The 20,267-nt window shown below is 40.7% G+C and overlaps 1 protein-coding gene across 7 annotated transcripts in view; it reads left to right on the top strand.

Annotated features, from left to right (window-relative positions):
- The window catches only part of LOC144500437 (fibroblast growth factor receptor 2-like), a 96,676-nt gene that overhangs the window by 31,550 nt on the left and 44,859 nt on the right, over positions 1 to 20,267 (top strand). For all 7 annotated transcript variants that reach the window (XM_078223338.1, XM_078223337.1, XM_078223336.1 and 4 more), the window contains 2 exons: positions 8,503 to 8,672; positions 14,538 to 14,661. In XM_078223338.1, coding sequence (XP_078079464.1) covers positions 8,503 to 8,672; positions 14,538 to 14,661 — 294 coding nt within the window. The remainder of the gene's footprint in view (positions 1 to 8,502; positions 8,673 to 14,537; positions 14,662 to 20,267) is intronic.

Genomic DNA, 20,267 nt, shown 5'->3' with positions numbered 1-20,267 from the left:
CTAAAGATTGCTTAAAAATCTTTAATAATCCAAAGACGTGTAGGTTAGGTGGATTGGCCATGCTAAATTGCCCCTTAGTGTCCCAAGATTTGTAGGTTAGGGGGATTAGTAGGGTAAATGCATGGGTTTGCAGAGTTGGAGAGGAAGGGTGGGCCAGGATAAGATGTTCTATCAGAGAATTGGGGCAGACTCAATGGGCTGAATGGCTGTCTTCTGCACTGTAGGGATTCTATGATCCTATAATAGAAAATGGCAACAATGTTAAACTCAATAATATTGTCTACAGTTTATTGCTATTGAGCACGTTGTGTGACTGTTTTATTTTACAACGTCTGGTTTTGACCTTAGTTTAGGAATTATTCTCAATTATCTTAAAGGAGAATTAGTAATTACTTACAGTGTCAGTACCAGTGAGAAATGTCAGTCACACATTACTGGCCTAGGAACTGGTAATCAATTGGTTTTATGTTCAAGAAAAGGTGAGAGAGAGTTTTAATGGACCCGTAGCACTGTGAAAAGTTGTAGCTCACAACCACAACCCACAGCAGCTGTAAGGATGCATTTCCTTTGATTATTGTGTCAAGAAGTGTATATTAATGGTGCCGTATATTAAAATACTTGCTCCATCGGAATCATTCTTCTTATTTTATTCAAATTTTTGACTTAAGTATTTTTCTGAGTCATATTTTATGGAAGCTATTTGCCATAAATGTTATGTCCCTAATTTTTATAGTTGGTTAACCTATATTCACATGATATACTTAATATAATTATTTGTAGCTGTCCCCAGTGAAATCTGATTCAGATGCTGTCAAAATTGTATCGTAATTGTAAATTAAGGGGAAATGAACCTGACATCAGCTTAATGCTAACCGGTATTCCCAAGGAGTAGCATTCAATTAATTGCATTTTAATATGGTTCAATATTGAGAGCACGTCAAATTGTAACTTGCATAGTCATTTTAGTGTGATTATGTTGTTGATTCTGAGTGACAGGGAGCTTAAAACGTGGTGGTGATAAATATAAAAGGAGATTGTACAAATATTGACATTATTTTGTATTGGTATCAACCAGAAATTCTTGTTTGTTTTTACTTCTACTGCATTGAAGCGAGAACTATTGTGCAGATAGTGTAACATAGTACTGTACAGCCATATTTATTGCATTAAGCGTGGGCTTCAGCACTTAAAGGGAGCCATTGTCTCTGATTTAAAGTAGTTCTTCAGACAAGAGCCCAGTGTGTGCCCTGACTCGTGTTTTAATAAAGAAAGAATTGACTATTCTTTAAGGAATAAAGAAATCTTTAAAGTTTTAAGAAGCTAATGTTTTCCATTACAGATGTTTTGTTTAATGAAAATTTGGAGGTGAGAGCTGGTGTTAAAACACTGAGGTGCTCATTGAGAATGAAGGTTAAGCTGATGGAGTGTGCTTTTTTTTTGGTTCAAGGTTTACGTGCCAGGACTGGATTTTACAGTCTCTAAGGTTGCAGGGTGGGGGTGGAAACTGTAAAATGCCATATGCTTTCACCATGTGGATTTGTGGTGGGCAAAGGTGGGGTGGTCTTCCTAATTCAAACCTCTCCCCTCTGCCCCCCACCCACCGCTCCACATCCTACTCACCAGGGCTCACCAACCTGTCCCTGGCGAGAGCCCCGGAATAGTAAGCTTTCTTACAGGCCTCACTGCAAGGTGGGACTTCTTTTTGCAGTAGGGCTGAGTCTGCCGATTGAAGCTGTGCTCACCCCCTGATTTTATGTCTGGCAGTGGGGCCATCTCCCCCTCCAATGTAAATTCCAGCCCCATGATTCCCACCATCGTTAATATATGGCCTTAATGGACAATGGGTCCCCCCAACCACCGTCATTTTAGCCTTGTGTTATTACCTGCATACTTTCAGCGGAGAATGTTGTGTATCATGGAGTAACCCAAGGGCTCAGGTGCAAGTGTGTGTGTAGAGGTGTGTATACATGTGTGTATCAAGCAAGGTTGAGAAGAAAAATATGAGTTAAAAATTGACAGCAATATTTTGGTGTTGTGATACTGGAGCATTAAACAGGTCTTTACCACTAGGTTGTAAAATATTACCTGCCAAAACTCAAATTTGAATTGACATTCCTTTTTTGGTAGCTAAGAATGTGGTTCTCTTAGTCTGTTAGTTACAAATTGATCTTTACTATATGCAGTGGCAAATGTTCATGTTTAAACAGAGTTTTGATAAGTAACAGTTCTAAAACTTCAGAATTGCTTCCCTGGAAATGGTTCTATTTGAGAGCAATGTGCTAGTGACAGCCATGTAGCAAAAAACACTTGGAAAGTAATATGTTGCTGAAGATGATATTAGTGTTTAAAGTAGACAGTGCACAGTAATCACCTACTGACAGAGCATCTGGGAACAGTCCAGCATAAACTGGGCAACCATTTCACTGAACATATCTCTCACTACCTTACCGACACATTTAGATTTTGTAGAAAAATATAATCCTTCTGTTATCCATAATTTGGTTTGCCTAACTAACTGATAGATTTTAGCACCCATTGGCCATCTTCAAAATGAGTTTGACCTCTGAACCAGAATTCAAACCTATTGATTGTATATTCATTGTGTTTAATTATACAGGCAGGGGGCATTAACTGGGGTTTCGCGAAAGTACAAATAAAGAAGACACTCTCTCTGTGCCTTTCCATTCTACATGGAGGGCTTTCCTTTTCGGGCTACTGCTGCACGCCCTTCGCTTTCTCACCCTCCTCAACCACCCGGACACACCATTTCATTCCATCCCGCCATCTGGAGTTGGCGAGGGGCCCTCAGTGGAGGGCTCTCTATATGGGAGTCCTCTCTATAACTGTCGGGGATTAGGCATGGAGGGCGTTGTACACAGCAATCCTGTGCACTCATGGGGTAAGATGGTTCACGGACCCCTAGACTGCCTGTGTTTTCTGCAGCCTTGAAGTGCCCATGTTTCATGTTGACATAGATTGTCAGCGGTTGCAGCCCCTTTTTAATATTTTGAAGGGTTTGCTCCTCAAATTCTAGTTGTACACCAGGCCCACGCTCCTGATATTTGGTTGCCTGGTGTGGAGGGTGGTGGGCAGATTGTGGATCTCCTCTGGGTGCGCTCTGGGCCTAGTCAGAGTGACCGTTAACAGGCCCAGGCAGGGATCCATTGAGGTGGTTGTTAGACCTGAGAGTCTGCCCCTATTCTGTGGCTACATTCGCGCCTAGGTATTTCTGGAGAGGAAGCATGTGGTGTCCACCTGTATGCTAGAAGCCTCCACTAGTGGGTGTCGCAGGGGCTAAAGTGCAACATTGGCCTGGGGGATGATTTAATTGGAGAAGTTTCCTTTAAGGTTTTGTCCTTTGTTACAGTTTCCCTTTAATGGGCTGTCCTTCACTAGTTTATTAACTAGTTTACTTTATTTGTTTATTGTTTATTTTAAAGAGTATAAAGGAGATATTTGCTAAAACTGGGGTGAGTTTAAGTTAGAATGTCTATGCTTGTAATGTTTCACTCTGTAAATAGTTGTAAAGCTGAGTAAATATCAGTTCCAGTATCATATATTTTATCAACTGGCCTTCTAAAATAAAACACAATTTAGCAACGCAAATTAATACCATTGCAGCTACTTCAGGTTTTTTGTAAATTATCATTGAAATACTTTTATTTATATTTTCCTCACATCCTTCATTTAGAAAAATTATGCAGTTCTATTTTTCCCTTGCCCTCATCTTTTTCTTCCAAAGAGATCTTGTCAGACCAGAGACCTTTGTGAGTTGATCTACTGCTCTGTTTGCTTTGCCGTCCAGTGATTCACAATTATAGCCCAGTGTTCTTAGGATTTTCCCCCTCTCCCCATGTGGTGAGGTAACACGCCCCTATTCAGTGATAGAGTGCTTTGTTGTTTCAATAAAATGTATTTCCCTGCTATCTTCTATTACTCATCTCAATAAGAAAAATATAAAAGAAATCCTAAAATAATAGCAATATGTAGCAAGTCATTTAGCAAATAGGTCTTCCTGGAAAAATGTCATCAGTTTGAAATTGGAACTGTACTGTTGCAGCTTCAGTGGAGTTACCTAATGTGTATATTAGCTTATTTACTTTTCAAAGGAAAGAATGCACAGAGTATTTCAACTAAGTTCTCGTTTGTTGTTGGGTGATGGAATCGAACATGAGGTAATAGTCGCTGAATGCACGCTATCATCATTGTTAGTTGTAAGAGTTTAAGCAGACTGGCTAGAGCGAGAATGGAATTTAAACACAGCAAATGTCACTTTTGTTTTTTAAAATAAAATATTGATATTATATATATGGGGTGGCTCAGTGGTTAGCACTGCTGCCTCACAGCGCCAAGGACTCGGGTTCAATTCCATCCTTGGGTGACTGTCTTTATGTCTGCGAGGGTTTCCTCCGGGTCTTCTGGTTTCCTCCCACAGTCCAAAGATGTGCAGGTTAGGTGGTTTGGCCATGCTAAATTGACCCTTAGTGTCCAGAGATGTATAGATTAGATGGATTAGCCATGGAAAATGTGTGGGGTTACGGGGATAGGGCTTGGGTAAGTTACCCTGTCAGAGAGTCGGTGCAGACTTGGTGGACCGAATGGCCTCTTCTGCACTGTAGGGATTCTGTGATTCTATACCTTGTGCAAAAGAGCAGGCTGGTGGCACAGTGAGTTTGTACACTGACCTATTTTTGTAAATGTTTTGCTTCATGTGAGCAATTCCCAACACTTTTAGTTTGCTTAAGAGGAGAAATCCAGGAGTCAACTGGTATTATCCAGAAAGGGACAAGCAAGAGGTAACCATACTACTCTTCAAAGGCTTTACTTTCCGAATACTCGTGGCAACAAACTTTGTAAAAATGAAGCAACAGCTTGCGTGTCTTGGGAGCTGAATTATCCCAAACCAGTTTATCTCCTCTGTGTCAACTTGATCCAAAATTGGATATGCCAAGTAAAAATGCAGTTCCAGTCACTGGAATACAAGTTTGTATAATTTAATTCAGACATTTACATATGAGTAGTCATTCACATTCCAATACTGTACATGTTCTTCAGGTATTGTTCCCAGTAAGAAGACATTTGAAACAAATTCATGGCACTCCTTTATCCAAAAAATGTATGTTTAAATTTCCACTGAAGCAATGCAGTGGGTTTCACTGTTCCACATTTTGCTGGTTATGCACCCTTTTGTAGTTAACCCTTGAGCCAGAAGGTAGTAATTGATTGAAAGAAAATTGAAGCCTTGGTGTATTCTTAATGACTTAACCTTTATGTTGTGTTTACTCACCAGTCAACACCCATTTCTCATATAGGAGAGTTCCACTAATAAAGTATTAATACGTCTTAATTTTGTCTTGAAAGAAATTGACTTTTTTCTGTAAAGCTTCTATGAACTGTTTGGCTATTTGATCTCGATTTATGGTCTTCATTCAGTAATGTAAATGATAAAGTTTCTTTTTGAGAACCATACCTCTTTGATCAATACTAATTGAAAATAGAGAAGTATGGACTGGAGGAAAGATACCTTTCCCTGCCTCCTCCAGCATCAGGAACACATGGATGGGAGGCAAGTCCGAGAGACAGCCTCTGCATGCTGCTTTTTCGCAACTTGTGTGGTTCTGGTCATTGCATGAATGGTATTTGCAGTTATATGAGAATGTGTTCCTGACCTGCCATCCACACTTGAACAGGAGGTAAGGTGGGAGAAAGACCAAAAGCAAAAAGGACAAAGAGATCAAATGTTAGATGAAGTGTTCGATTAACTTGACACTTTCATGTCTTAAATTGACATATATTTCTTATTTCATAATTTGGTTTCAGCAGCTTTGTTTAGAGAAGCCTTCAGTAATTATTGATTAGATATGGTCAAATGTTACAAGGGGAAAACTTATAAAAAGAGAAACTAAGAGGAAATATGGAGTAGTTTAGACGAATTACTGACCAGTTAACAATTTAAAAATTAGAGACACTTAGTAGCTTTTGTTGTGCAAAGTTAATATGAACAATGGCCGGAATCCTCCAATCTCGTACACCCCGCCGCCACTGTCAGCGAGAACGGGGAATTTGGATTTCAGCCAAAACTCCATTTATTGTAGCAGGACTGGAAAATCCCAGTCGTGGGTGAGGTGGCAGAATTCCGGACAATGTATTTAAACGGTAAATCTGTGAAGAAGGAGAACAAAAATAATATTTAATATATACGTACAGTAGTTGGAGTCAGCACAGTTTTGTAAGGCACTTCATCTCAAGTGCATAATGTAACTTGTGTGACTCCATAAGTCACTTACAAGGTATTGTCAAGGATAGCATGAGTGCACATATTCTGTTGAACTGTTCTGAGGTTGGAAGTCAAAATGGTCGTACACAACTCAACATCAAATTAAAGATTACAATCTACGAAAATAAGAACAAATTTCTGATGTGTAATCATTCAAGTCATTTCCAACAATCAGAGGTTTCACATCTGGCCTCTTAACATGTTACAGGATCACAAATTCTGATCGTTACTATTTTCTTCAATAGCTACGATTGAAGCTAGATGGTCTATAATCACATTGGCTTAAATTGTTTGTCAGCTTTTCAGTACTTTGAACAGTTACAAGAATATTAAATAGAGGTCTGTGCTCGAGTTGTCTTCAAAATGGTTAACTAGTAGTGTCTTGCGTTACTGCTGTCCTTTGAGGATTTTTGCTGAGTTCCCTCAGAGCAAAGCAAAAGCCGTGGAAGATATAAATCAGAAAAAAAATCAAACTTTTGGGCCATTTATGATGGCGGTCTAGTCTGGCTTCATTGCCAATACTGTAGAATGGAAACCATCATTATTGTAAGGGAGTGTAGGAAGAGGCCCAAAAAGGAAATGGAATAAGGTCAAGTTTAAGCCAATTATTTTTTTTTAATTCCACATTAGTTTGATTTATTTCAGGAAGTTCAGGTTGCAGTTAGAAATGGGGTTTCACATAAATTAAAACAAATGTACAAACAAACTACATTTTCGATTTCTAAAGATTAAGACATACTTGGGTTCTCTTCTGAATTTTCCTCCATTTTGCAAATCATGAACGATAATGAGGGCATTTTTTTTTTGTCGGAGAGTTACACTGAAGTTGTTGAATAAAAAATGAATTACGAGGCTGTGCAACATATGCATTGTAATAAAAAAAAGGATTCCTAAAGCCCAGAAATGTGCAGGGAGTTCAAAAGGTAAAATGAGTAAAAGTAAAATGTGACTTGCATTACTTTTACAAAAGATGTCTAGATGTTTAAGACTTCTAGTGTTAGGAGTTCATTTATTTGTGTTTTTGGAGGTATTGAGTTTGCAGCCCGTTTCCAGGTCTGTATTTTGAATGCATTCCTCATTACTCTGGAGCATGTGCAGTCTTGGCACATCTGTAGAATCTGGTTTCAAACTGCTTGAAATGTGCACATCAATGGAAAATAGTTTTCTTCCAAAAGAAATTAATGCCGTTTTGTACCTTGAGGTTTGCTTCTCCTAGAAAAACTTTTTAGAGTATCTTTTTTTTATATACACGCTTTATTCCCACAGATGTAGAGGGGGGAAAAAAACAACACTTGAAACAAGTAACATGCCATTGCTTCCCTTCTGGCAGAAGAAAAATTACTTTCCTGGCTTTGCTCAAGTCTAATTAGTAAATTACTTGTTCATTAATTCTTTGGCCTTTATTGCAAAAATAATGTTAATAGAAGTACCGAAATGTTCTTGCTTGATGAACTTCAAGGAACTCGGCTAGTTTAATTTTGTAGGCTGATTTGTAATACCAGACTGTATTAAAGTCACATCCTGTTGATTCTGATCATCTTTGGCGGTTGCGGCAGGAGTTGGCAGAGGGGATGGGGGTGGGGAGGGGGATATTTTCAACTTCTAACTGCCTGCCTCGATGGAAAGGCAGGCAACCCATCAAGACAATCTGACAGAGATCTTGGATGCCTGTTATCTTATCCGATTCAATTTCCCAGCAGATTTTTAAACGGGCGGTTAGTGCTCCTGCCCAAAGTGGACAATTTGGCGTCCAATGTATAAATGTCCAAACATGCAAAGTGTGCCCTTGTCTCGTTGTTTCCATGCATCACGTAGCCTGAACTTCAATCCTTTTTGTAATAAGGCTGTTGCAGAGATATGATTATTCTTGCTGCTCCTGGCCTCGCACACATCCTCTGCTCATGTTTCCTCAAGTTCTGTCTTTGGCCCAGGTCTGTGTGGCAGGCAATTGGGCTGCAAAAGAACACTGGATTTTGGTCCCTGCCACTTGCTAATAAAATTTAAACAAAACCTCATTCCCAAACCTAGCATCCCGATTCATTCTTGAAGCTTGTAACCCCTAACAGTATCGTTTGTTTTGGACCTGCTTGACTAACTCTCCTTTCACCCTGGCCAACTAACAGCATCACTACCACCCATCTGCCTGACTTGAATGACGTGCATCTGCTACAAGATGATGTGGTTCTAAGTTGTGTTTAATACACTGTGGTGCTTGTTTGAAACAGGTCCCCCATACTGGACGCAACCTAATAAGATGGAAAAACAGCTGCATGCGGTCCCTGCAGCCAACACGGTAAAGTTCCGCTGTCCAGCAGCAGGCAACCCAAAGCCAACTATGCGATGGTTAAAAAACGGCCGAGAGTTCAAACCAGAATATCGAATGGGTTCATACAAGGTAACGGTTTATTTCTCCAGTTCATAAAAACACAACTTGTGTAAATATACAGCAAATTGAAAAATGAATAACCAGCCTTCCATTTCCCTGAAGGATCTCTGTAACCTAGCATCTAATGCGGCTCAGTGGGCAGAACAAAATCATGAAAATTAAGACAGCAACATATATTTTGCCACAAACCATCTGGGAATATTGTACGTTGGCAGTGGTTTGTGGTGGATGTGACTTGGTGGGATTCGGTGCAATGATTGTTACACTTGGCAGAAGCAGTACAGATTTATACTTGCATTCGTAGCTCTTTGCTAGTTAACTAAAGTAGACAGTTGTGCTGATTTTTGATCTGGGTACAATAGCAACTTACAGTTGGAAAGGGCCGTTTAATGTAGATAAAGTAACCCAAGTTTCTTTATTGGGTGTACCCCCCCCCCCCCCCCCCCCCCGGGGATTCGCTCAGAGTTCTGGAGGAGATGTTTCCGAGTGTGTGGGACCTAGGTGGCTGAAGGCATGGCTGCCAGTGATGCGGTGAAATGAAGGAGGATGCACAAGTGCCCCGAGAAATGCTAAATAGGCGGGGATAGGCCACAGAAGGATTAGAGCACAAGGATGAAAATGTGAATGTTGTCAACGAGAGCTGATTTGTAGAAACGAGAGCAAATGTAGGGCGGCATGCACAGGAGTGATGGGGCGAGTCTGATATGGTATGATGAGATCCAGACAGCCAAAGATGAGCCAAACGGTATTTCAGATGAGGATGGGAGCATGTTGGAGGGATTGGAAACCTTTGTTAGAGCTGGTCGCCTGTTTCCCACCTAAAGAATTGGCTATAGTAAATGAAAACCAGAGTGTTTCAACTGTTAGCACAAAATAAGGCCAGGCCTGCACCAGCCCATCAGAGGAATTTAGTTGAAGTTGACAAGAGTGAACAGTTATGTAGCTGCTTTTCTGTCTTTGTACCCGTTTTGGTGAGAAACATAGAAAATAGGAACAGGAGTAGGCCAGTTGGCTCTTCGAGGCTGCTCCATTACCTTTCGTTATGATCAGGGCTGAGTGTCCAACTCAATAGCCTGTTCCCGCCTTCCCCCCCCTCCCCCCCCCATATCCTTTGATCCCTTTCTCCCCAAGAACTATATCAAACTCTTTGAGAATATACAATGTTTTGGCCTCAACTACTTTCTGTGGTAGCGAATTCCACAGGCTTATCATTCTTTGTGTAAAGAAATTTCTCCCTTTCTCAATCCTAAATTTTCCATCCCATATCTTTAGAGTATAACCCCTTGTTCTGGACAACCCCACCATCGGGGACATCCTGCACCTACCCTGTCTAGTCCTGTTAGAATTTTATAGGTTTCTATGAGATCACAGCCTCATTCTTCTGAACTCCAGTGAATACAATCCTAACCGACTCCAATCTCTCCTCGTACGTCAGTCCTGCCATCCCAGGAATCAGTCTGGTAAACCTTCGATGCACTCTCTCTATAAACAAAGAACAATACAGCACAGGAACAGGCCCTTCGGCCCTCCAAGCCTGCGCCGCTCCCCGGTCCAGGATTGAATCCTGAATCCAGGATCCCCGCCCAATTTTCCAGCCTATCTACATCCTAATATCCTATCCACCGAGCTGTCCCTCACAGCTACGATGCTTTGTTCATCACAACCTATTAACTCACCCCCACCCCCCCATTCCAGACCATGTGATCTCCAGGGAGAGGCGAAAACCCAGAGTGAAAACCCCAGGGCCAATATGGGGGAAAAAAATCTGGGAAATTCCTCTCCGACCCCCTGAGGCGATCGAAACGAGTCCAGGAGATCACACTGGCCCTGATCAGAAAATGCTTCCCCAACCCTATTCATTTCCATGGCTAGAACATCCTCGGATAAGGAGCCCAAAACTGCGTACAATATTCCAGGTGTGGTCTCACCAAGGCCCTGTATAATTGCAGCAAGACAAACCGGTTCCTGTACTCTAATACTAAATGAAGGCCAACATATCATTTACCACCTTTACCGTCTGCTGCACCTGCGTGCTTACCTTTCGTGACTGGTGTACGAGGACACCCAGGTCTCATTGCACATTTCCCTTTCTCAATTTAAAGCCATTCAGATAATAATCTGCCTTCCTATTTTTGCTACGAAGTGGCCAACCTCAGGTTTATCCTCATTATACTGCATCTATCCATTCCCTCAGCTTGTCCAAATCACACTGATGCATCTCTGCATCCTCCTCACAGCCCCCCAGCTTTGCATCTTCTGAAGATAAACATCATTCCCAATGAGTTTGATTTTTGTTTTTGACCCTTTTGAGCATCAAGTTACTGAAAGCAAATGCAAGGTCCCCCTAACCAAACTGGGCTGAAGTACAGCCCAGGACCTGATTATTGCAGGAGCTGGCCTACAAATGGAGCTGAACCCACTGGGCCTCTGACTAATATTGTCACTGCAAGACAGTTGAGGTAATTTTCATTGGGGGCAGAAAGCTGGCAGTAACGGATCAACTGCCTCTTTGCACCCTGCCCAATTTCACAATGCCTCACTTACTTTCACAGTAACTTCATTGCAGTGTTAATGTAAGCTTACATGTGACACTAAATAAATAAACTTTCCTTTGCTTTCCATCCCATTCAAGCCAAGGGCAACTGATCTGTTGACATTATTTTTGATACTGCCACATTTAAAAATTTTCCCATGTTTCTAAGTATAGCAATTCTCAATTATTAGAGTCAGAAGTGATCACTCTGTTTATGTTAATAACGGTGCAGTGTATGAAATGAAGTTACTGTATTTGAATAATATAAAATGAGGTTTACTGTAGTTATGCCACCAGGATCTCTTAGTGAAGTATCCAGATTATACTGTTTGAATGATGTGGACTTGTTAGCATTAGAATTCATGATCCACACCACATTTCTATGTGTGCCTGAACTGTTTGGATTAAGATGGATTCGTGAAAACAATACTGCACTAGAGATTTTCACATGTCACCAATGTAAACAATACAACATAAGAAATTTTATTTACAAAAAGCAGATGGAGGTTATTTGCATTACAGTATACATTTCAGTTTAAGACTGCTGGGATGCAGAGTGCAGCATCTGCCGAGTGTTCTGTGTTCAAGACGGAGCCAGTCACTCAACAGCAAGTGTCAAGTCAGTCATAAATCAAAAAAAGGAGGGCAGTAGGTGTCAAACTACTATAGATGAGACAATCACAGAAGATGTTTAGTCTGGCCTGTGCAAGCTAACGTTGGTCTGTTTTGTTAGAAGGGAACAGTGGTACGAAGCATTTCTCGTTCAAACTGTGTGTGTGAGAAGGGTGTTTGGTTCTCAGAGTCCCTATGGATTTGAATCTAAATTGGAATTTGGTATCTAAAACTCTGGCGCAGTAAATCATTCAAGATGAAAAGGAACCTTTCATTTCTGGGGATATCGCAGTATAGTTGTGGCAGTTTGGTCCCTGTCTTTCAACACTTCGAAAATTGTTTTCACATAATGAGAAGCTGACAGAGTGGACCTCACACTATGAATGAGACATTGTGTGGAAAACACAAGTTCAGCCTCTCTTCTCCTACTGATGCTTTTGCCATAACATTTATCAACAAAATGTGAAATGGCAGAAAGTAAGAGTTGTTTTTGTAGCCATGTGGTCTTGTACTTAGTCTGACATAGGACTCAGGACAATTGTTTGATTTTAATTTTTTTTCCACTGAGGCAGACCCAACGTCCAAAATTAACAAAACTGTGAGCTTTACGTGCTGCATCATGCTAGCTGTTTAGTTTATTCATGATGCATTTCCTCCCTCCACCCCTCCTGATGAAGGAGCAGCGCCCTGAAAACTTGTGGCTTGTACTACCAACTAAACCTGTTGGACTTTAATCTGGTGTTGTGAGACTCTTACTGTGCTTACCCCAGTCCAATGCCGGCATCTCCCTATCATGGCAACTAAAGACAGCCATCTCCACAACAAGAAGGACCAACGGGAGCGCACAAGGCTCTGTGTGGCTGGAAACCTTGCAAAATCCAGCCCGTTGTCAGAATTTGCTGCGAGAATGGTTTGATTATTGGATGAATGTCACTGCGGAATGTTTTACAGTTTGCTCTCTTCCCCAACACTCTGCTCTTGTGAAGAGGCATTTTAACCCACCCTGCCCATTGGACAAGGTGGGCATGCAGTTAAAATAACTGTGCAAAGATATCCAGCCTGTTCCTACTCCATTTCTATCCATTGCTGTCTTGACTAGACTTTTTTAGGCGGCTAAGGTTTCTCCCAGACTCAGTTACGTGCTTCATTTAATATATGCAAAACTGGATGTGTAATCTGGGTGTGTAATCTGTTACAGTCTTGACCGTGTGTAATTCAATTTGTATCCGGAACAAAGCGCCCTTTTTCTTACTGATTTCCTGATCAGTTAATCTGTGCTGGTCACATTGACAATTTAACTCCCACCTTTTGTTTTGAAAATTGGTCAGAAATGTTGGCTTCTGTTTTCATAAAATAGGATCATTCAGTGCAGCAGAGGCTCTTTGGCCCATCGGATCTGCAACGGCACACGAGAAACACCCTGAATTCCCACCTAATCCCATTTGCCAGCACTTGGCCCACAGCTTTTAATCTTATCAAAAGAGAAAATCTTGTAAATCTCAGCAGGTCTGGCAGCATCTGTAAGGAGAGAAAAGAAAAGGGCTGACGTTTCAAGTCCAGATGACCCTTTGTCAAATCTAAAAGGCATAGAAAGTGGGGGATTTCTATACTGTAGGGTGAGGGAATGAAAGATGAGTCATGGCCACAAAAGCAAGGGGAATGGTTAAGAGGTGCTAATGGCAGTCTTTGGAAACATAGTCTTGAATGTTATGATGTGCTAAGTGTTCATCCACGTACTCTTTAAAGGATGTGAGCCAACCTGCCTCTACCACCCTCTCAGGCAGCGCATTTGTTTGAAAACTTTATGAAATAAAGCACACAGACCTGCCTATTTTGTCAAATTTCCATCATTTCAACAGTATGAACATATATAATGTGCTGCTTTAACATGGATTATGCTATCTACAATCATGATGCACTGGTGTACAGTGAAGCTCTCTCCCCAGTGTATAGGTATACTGTTCTGTCACAGTGCTTTCTACCCATGCACATCATATGCTTTGTCACTATAAGATATTCTACTCTTAATTACTTCAAGTCCAGCTCCTGTACCTGTGCCCTATTTTAAACCTATTTAAAATCATAATTGGCATGCCGAACACCATCCCCACCTTTTCAAATTAGCACTGTCTCTACGTTGACTATTGTGTAACCTTCGATACGATACAATAGCACGAGAATAATTTTAATTGTGCACATTTGTATTTGAGTCACGCACACACACAAGGTATATACCCAGTTGGTGTAGAATTTATACTGTTACTATGCCAACTCTTAAGATGAAATAAAAATTCTCCTGATTTCTCCCGTAGGCTACAAATGTATTTCAGTTAGTCTAAAGAAAAAGGAGGGTAGTAAGATAAATGTGATCATTTCCAACCAACTAGTGGTGTTAACATAAAAGCTCTATAATAAGGACTAGGACAAGCAACTGAAGAAGAGTATCACCACTACACAGTGGGTACTCTGGTCTGTTGCATCACCTTCTGTTGGAGTCCATTGGGCTGAAATTACTTGATCTTCGAAAAATGTATTATCCATGCATCCAATGCTTCCAGAAACATATTCCTTGAGGTCAGACTGAGGTATAGGTTGAAGCAAAAAACGATCACCTTGGATAACATAAACTCAGTTGCACAGGAAATCTGAATAAAATGCAGACTTTTTGCGGGGTTAAAATTCTGTGTAATTATGGCTCTCTGAATCAAACCTCATTCTGTTTCCGGCAGATTCGTCCTCAGCACTGGAGCCTTATTATGGAAAGTGCCGTTCCATCTGACAAAGGGAACTATACGTGTGTGATAGAAAATCTCTATGGGTCCATAAATCATACATATCAGCTAGATGTAGTAGGTAAGTTGGCATTTAAGCACCAGACATGAAGATGATGATGTTGAATATATCTGTGGCAGCTTTGATGCCTTCTCGTCAATACATCATATGAACAAATAATTCAGCGCAGAGTTCAATGCTCAAAGGTGACAGCAGAATGCCCAGACACTCAACAGCTTCTGATTACACAAGAGCTTAGTAAAATAAAGCATATTTAATTGTAACAGATGCAGTCAGCACAATGCCTGATTTTACTTTTCCTTTTCTTGTCATTGGTGGAAAATTTGAGATTTTGTTTTAGCTTTCTTTCCAAGAACCCCCGACCACCTGCCTGATTAGAAAGTGTCATTGGATCCATATTCCAGCAAATTTTCTCCAAACAAGAAGAAATCACCAGAACTGAACGTTTTTAGTCATTCGGTTAGTTGCCATGTTTTCAGCTGTACTTTTTCATGTTGTATATGGTCCATTTGGAAAGGAGAAAGGAATGCATCACTCAACAGAAAAGGTAGTGAAGTACATAGGCAGTTACCCAGTGCTGGAAAATTGCACAATTTTAAAAAAAAAGAATGATTATCAGGAGCAGAGATTTATTATGGTTTTGCACAAAGCAACTAAACAATAACCTTTTTCTTTTTTCCCCAAAGTGTAATTTATGGGTCCAACAATTGCTGTTATGAGACACCTTTGTGAGATATGTAAACAGTTGTCGTCCAGCCAAATAATGACTTCACAATGTGCATTCATCCATGGTAGAGAAACCATAAATAGAACAGTTCTGAGCTGAAATAAGCCCCTTTCAATGCAGTGTTTGATACAGCTTGCCTTTGGCCAGTCTTTTCATGAGAACAGCAACATGAAACCTGCACAATCAAATTCTTTATCGTGCCCGAGAGTTCAATTGCAAAGAAATTAAATTTTACTTTTTTGGGGGTCTTTTTTTCTACATTATGTGTACGTAAATCCACATCTGTGATGTATACTGAATGTTACTGAGATATTGTGGGCTTTCTTTTAAAAACATCTGCCAGAGAGGAGTTGTAACTGGATTGCAAATATAAATGAAACTTTATTTGTGGGACCATTATCCCAAATTTGTTTTTTCTTCTTCTTTGATTAGCTGGCTTTTTCTATTGTGACAGTCTCAGCTATTTCACCTCGCATTATCTAATTCGTCTCCTAACTCCTTTGTGCCTTATATCTGTTCTTCTAAAATAATGAAAGTGAAACACTACGTACAGTATACTTCCTTAGTCCAGGAACAATGTTCAGAAGATTTAACGTTTATTTATTAGTCACAAGTAAGGCTTACATTAACACTGCAATGAAGTTACTGTGAAATTCCCCTAGTCGCCACAGTCCGGCATCTGTTCGCGTCAATGCACCTAACCAGCACGTCTTTCAGAATGTGGGGGGAAACCAGAGCACCCGGAGGAAACGCACGCAGACACGGGGAGAACATACAAACTCCACACAGACAGTGACCCTAGTCGGGAATCGAACCCGGGTCCCTGGCGCTGTGAAGCAGCAGTGCTAACCACTGTACTACTGTAAGATTGTAATTGCTTAAATCTATTCCATTAAGTATGAATCACAATGGTTTGCAACAACAGTTTGTGGAAGTTTTCAGAATTAACACTGCAGGCAGTGGAATTGCTAGCACAGTAGTCTGGAGATATTCATTTAAATTTGTCCAGTTTTGTTTCTGCTTGAGTGATCATTGAGCATTTGCCAGTTGAATATTGCTGTAAAATAGGTGCTGGAATTCTGAACTGGTGCACACCCATCATTCAACTGTCACGCAATACAAACTGCAAAAAGCATTATTGGCATTCAAGTGAACTTTTATTTATTTTGTTTTCTTGTTTTGCATGCGCTGAACTCTTGGATCCTTGGAGCTATCCTAGTTGTGACTCAGCATTTTGTGTTCAATTCACTTTGAATAGATCTAGTAGCTTAATGTGACATATCACCAAATGTAAATGTTTAACTAAGAACCCCACATTTGTGTGACAGTTCGGATAAGTGGAATAATGAACCAGAATTGACTTGACTCAATGGTTCAGACAATTTTCTCGTACAGTGAGGGCCCTTGGGTGACTGATTTGGTAGAGTTCTGTTGTTGATCCAAGCTAAGTTGCAAAATGTTCAAAATTGAGGAACAAGTTTCTCCAGTAGCTTAAGAGGGAGGTGATTTCAACTCCCATCAGATTACAAGTTCTGCATCACCCCCAACAGTTTCCTCACTTGGGCGAATTCTGCTTGTCCTTTCCGGGCTTCTAAGTGGAAAGCCAATCTGGAGGCTAACATGAGAAAGGCATTACAAGGGGGCAGGGAGGAGTGCTGGGATGAGGGGCACTTAGATTTGGTGCAGGTTAGCCAGTAGAGCTACATGGGGTCGATAATGGCCAGGGTGAAGTACTCAATTGGAAACAGACTGAGAACTGGCTGCCAAGTTAGAGAGCAAATCCAGGGAACCTTAAAAGAAGAGAAATGAATTGCGATTCTCATAGTTCTGCTATCTGGTCAAAGATGTTTGATCTCATTTCACTCCCGCCCCTGAAGCTGTTTTGGCTGCTGTGTCATTTTTGATTAATGTTTGCTGTTGGCATAATTATTAAAATTCCAAATTTGAAGTTGTCTTTGGCAGCAAATCAAGTACTGACCGAACCTTGATTCAGTGATGTAATACTCTGTGAACAATGGTTCTTCATACATAAATCACTTGAACTGCTAGCTACGAGCTCAAAATTCAACTTTTGCTTTCCTAATCGCACTGTAAAAATTGTAATTGGCCTAATTCTGCTCCTATGTCTTATGGTCTTAATTCACCAGTTCATTTTGGTGTTGATTTTAATTTGGTGGTCAGTTGTTTTATAAGAAAAATTTTAAGGCAGAGGGTTAAGGGTTGTTTAAAACCTCTATACACCTATAGCGTTGAAGATGATTAGAGGCAGACCTCAAAACTAATTAAGTGAAGAAATAACGTGATCCTAGTTTTGATAGTTAATGTTTTTGAAGTGTTTCGTAAGTTTATAATTAGAAATGATGCAATGTAAAAGCTGTCAAACTAATTAGTCCTCAATGACATTTCAGGTTATGTTGCTGGGAGTGCTGAGCTAATTGTTCACCTTTCTTTTTCAAGCAGCAATGCTTGAATATATCTCAATGCTAGTGCACCATTTAGGAATTTCCAGAACACCCTCTTGATCAGCTTCCACCACCAGAAACCTTGGTGGGAACGAGTGTGACCAGTTACATCAAGTGTAGAATGTTATGGCCTCCCATTGGTTGGTTTACAGGTGGGGGACTCCTAAAATTCTGAGTGTCCTTCCTGCACCAGACCTGTTTTCAGTTTTACAGGAGCAGGATGGGCTGTCCGTCATCGCCCCAATTTATATCCTGAATTGTCTGCTATTGACCACTTAAGGGAGGAGTTTAGGAAGTGGGTGGGAAGAGGTGGGGAGGGGGGGAGGGGGGAGGGGGGGGGGGGGGGGGGGGGGGAAGAAGCCCAGCACATCACCTGCTCAAACCTCAGGGGTGGAATGTTGGGAGGCCCCCTACATCATTGGCCTTCTTTCTAGATTGGGTGCTGCACCCTGGATGTTCACTCCCCGCCTGGCCTTGTCATCAGGACCCCCACCCATCTCTCCCTGCCACAAGACCCCATACCTATCTGGTCCTGCACTTCTGGAGGCTTGTTCTTTAATCTTCATTTCTGCTTGGTTTCATAATTGGATCCATTTTCCAGATACATTAAACCATTAGTTTCATTCCTTTTGGAGTCTTTAGCCTCGATTTATTGTTTAGTTATAACGAGCAACGTAAGGTATAGCTCGGCAGACTAAGCAGACTGGTGTCGGAATCTAGCTGTCCAACTTTGATGAAGAATAATGCAGTTGTCAGCCACCACCACCTTACCGCCCCCCCCCCCAAATGAAGTAGGCCTGACATGAGAAATAAATTGTGAAATTCCAGAGCACCGTTGTTTGGTGAAAATTGATTGCACAGTTAAAATTAAAATAAATATCCCAGCGACTGAGATAGTGATAAAGTTCTCAGTCGGCCCCTGGCATGAAAGTACCATGAAAACAACAGAGATTGTGTTTCTGTCCTTATTCTCCGTAATATGGTGAGTCATTTGGAGGCGATTAGAGTGGGACATTGAAGGAGTGTTGTTAGATTTTCAGTCGGCTTCACATCTGGGAGAGATGGATAATTTAGCTCTTCATGACCAGGGATTTTAGCCATGAGCAGTAATTGGGATGGTCGATTGAAAAATGTTGTAAAGAGTGAAAATAATTTGTCCTTTTTAGTCACCAGTCCATGTGACTTAGACCATATACTTTGCTCTGAGAAGCAGTATCCATTATACTTCAGAACTCATAGAAGAACTCATAGAAACTCAGATTTGTAATGCTGTTTGTAATTTAATGCTGAAACCTGCAACGCTTTAATCCAAACATTAAACAGATCTGATTTGTCCTCCCAAAAAAGTAAAACAAATGTTAAATTGTCACATTTATTGGGTGAGTTCAAAAAACAACATGCATCTGCCATAGCATGAAGCAGAGTTTATATTTGCAAAGGCCTTTTTAATTAAAGGCTGATGTACTTGGGTAGTCAAGGTAGTACATGTTGCATAGGCTTTTGTGTAAAATCACTTTTGGGTCAGCTCTGTTTTACTTCACCCTGTTATATAGTTAATCCCTCACGACAAAGTTTTGTTTTTTTTAAACTGTGAATGTTCCTCTAGACAACTGATTCACCTTTTTCACTAAAAATATATCCGTCCTTTTTGAGCTTAGAATTGATGAGAATATTTTTAACATTATCTTTTGAGAATGTTAAAACTTGGGAATTGGGGGTGAAAAGTCACTTTCTTGGGCAAATTTGCATACCTGTACATTGCTAGTGTCTGGGAATTTCCAAATGGTGCATTACTGACTGGCCCCAACATGCAATTTTGACAGGCCAATGTATAGTTGTTGACTAAATCCTGACAGTAATGAGCCTGAGTTTGACGTATTTACCTTGAAGCATGAGGCCTAAAACAAGAAGAGACTAGGACCAAAGCACAAAGGAATCTATACCACAACTGGCTCTCGGGCAGTTTGTTGGGAGGTGAATAAAGAGTCTTTATTAAATCCACTGACAACTGAAGGTATGTGATTTACACCTGGCACTAGGTATAGTTCCCTAGCCATAAGCAATAATCATGCAAATTGTCTTGCAAAGAGTTCTTCTACTTTAATGTTATCTGACAGGGGCTTGCTCTAACATCCGGATAGTAATTTGAAGATGCAGGCAGGGGAGCTGACACGTTTTGCTGAAAATTCAACTTATTGCTTCTAGCTTCAATGCTTTCCAATATATACTGCACATGCAACCCCTACCTCTCCTTCGCTTATGTTGTTTTGAAGCCTTAGGCTTTACACTGTGGCCGTAAACTTTGCGCACTGCCCTAGTGAATTTAAACTGAAGTCGCATTGATTACTTGCATTCAATTTTGGTTTGATTCTGCAGAATGTTTTTGCTGTGTGGAGCACTTTTCCATGAAGTGAAGGAGTACACAGAGCTGACCTATGGATACAGAGCAGCCTTTTTTTTAATACCTCTCCATTTTA

Source organism: Mustelus asterias, chromosome 11 (assembly GCF_964213995.1).
Source record: "Mustelus asterias chromosome 11, sMusAst1.hap1.1, whole genome shotgun sequence".
Lineage (NCBI taxonomy): Eukaryota > Metazoa > Chordata > Chondrichthyes > Carcharhiniformes > Triakidae > Mustelus > Mustelus asterias.
This window is presented reverse-complemented; position numbering and strand designations above follow the sequence as displayed.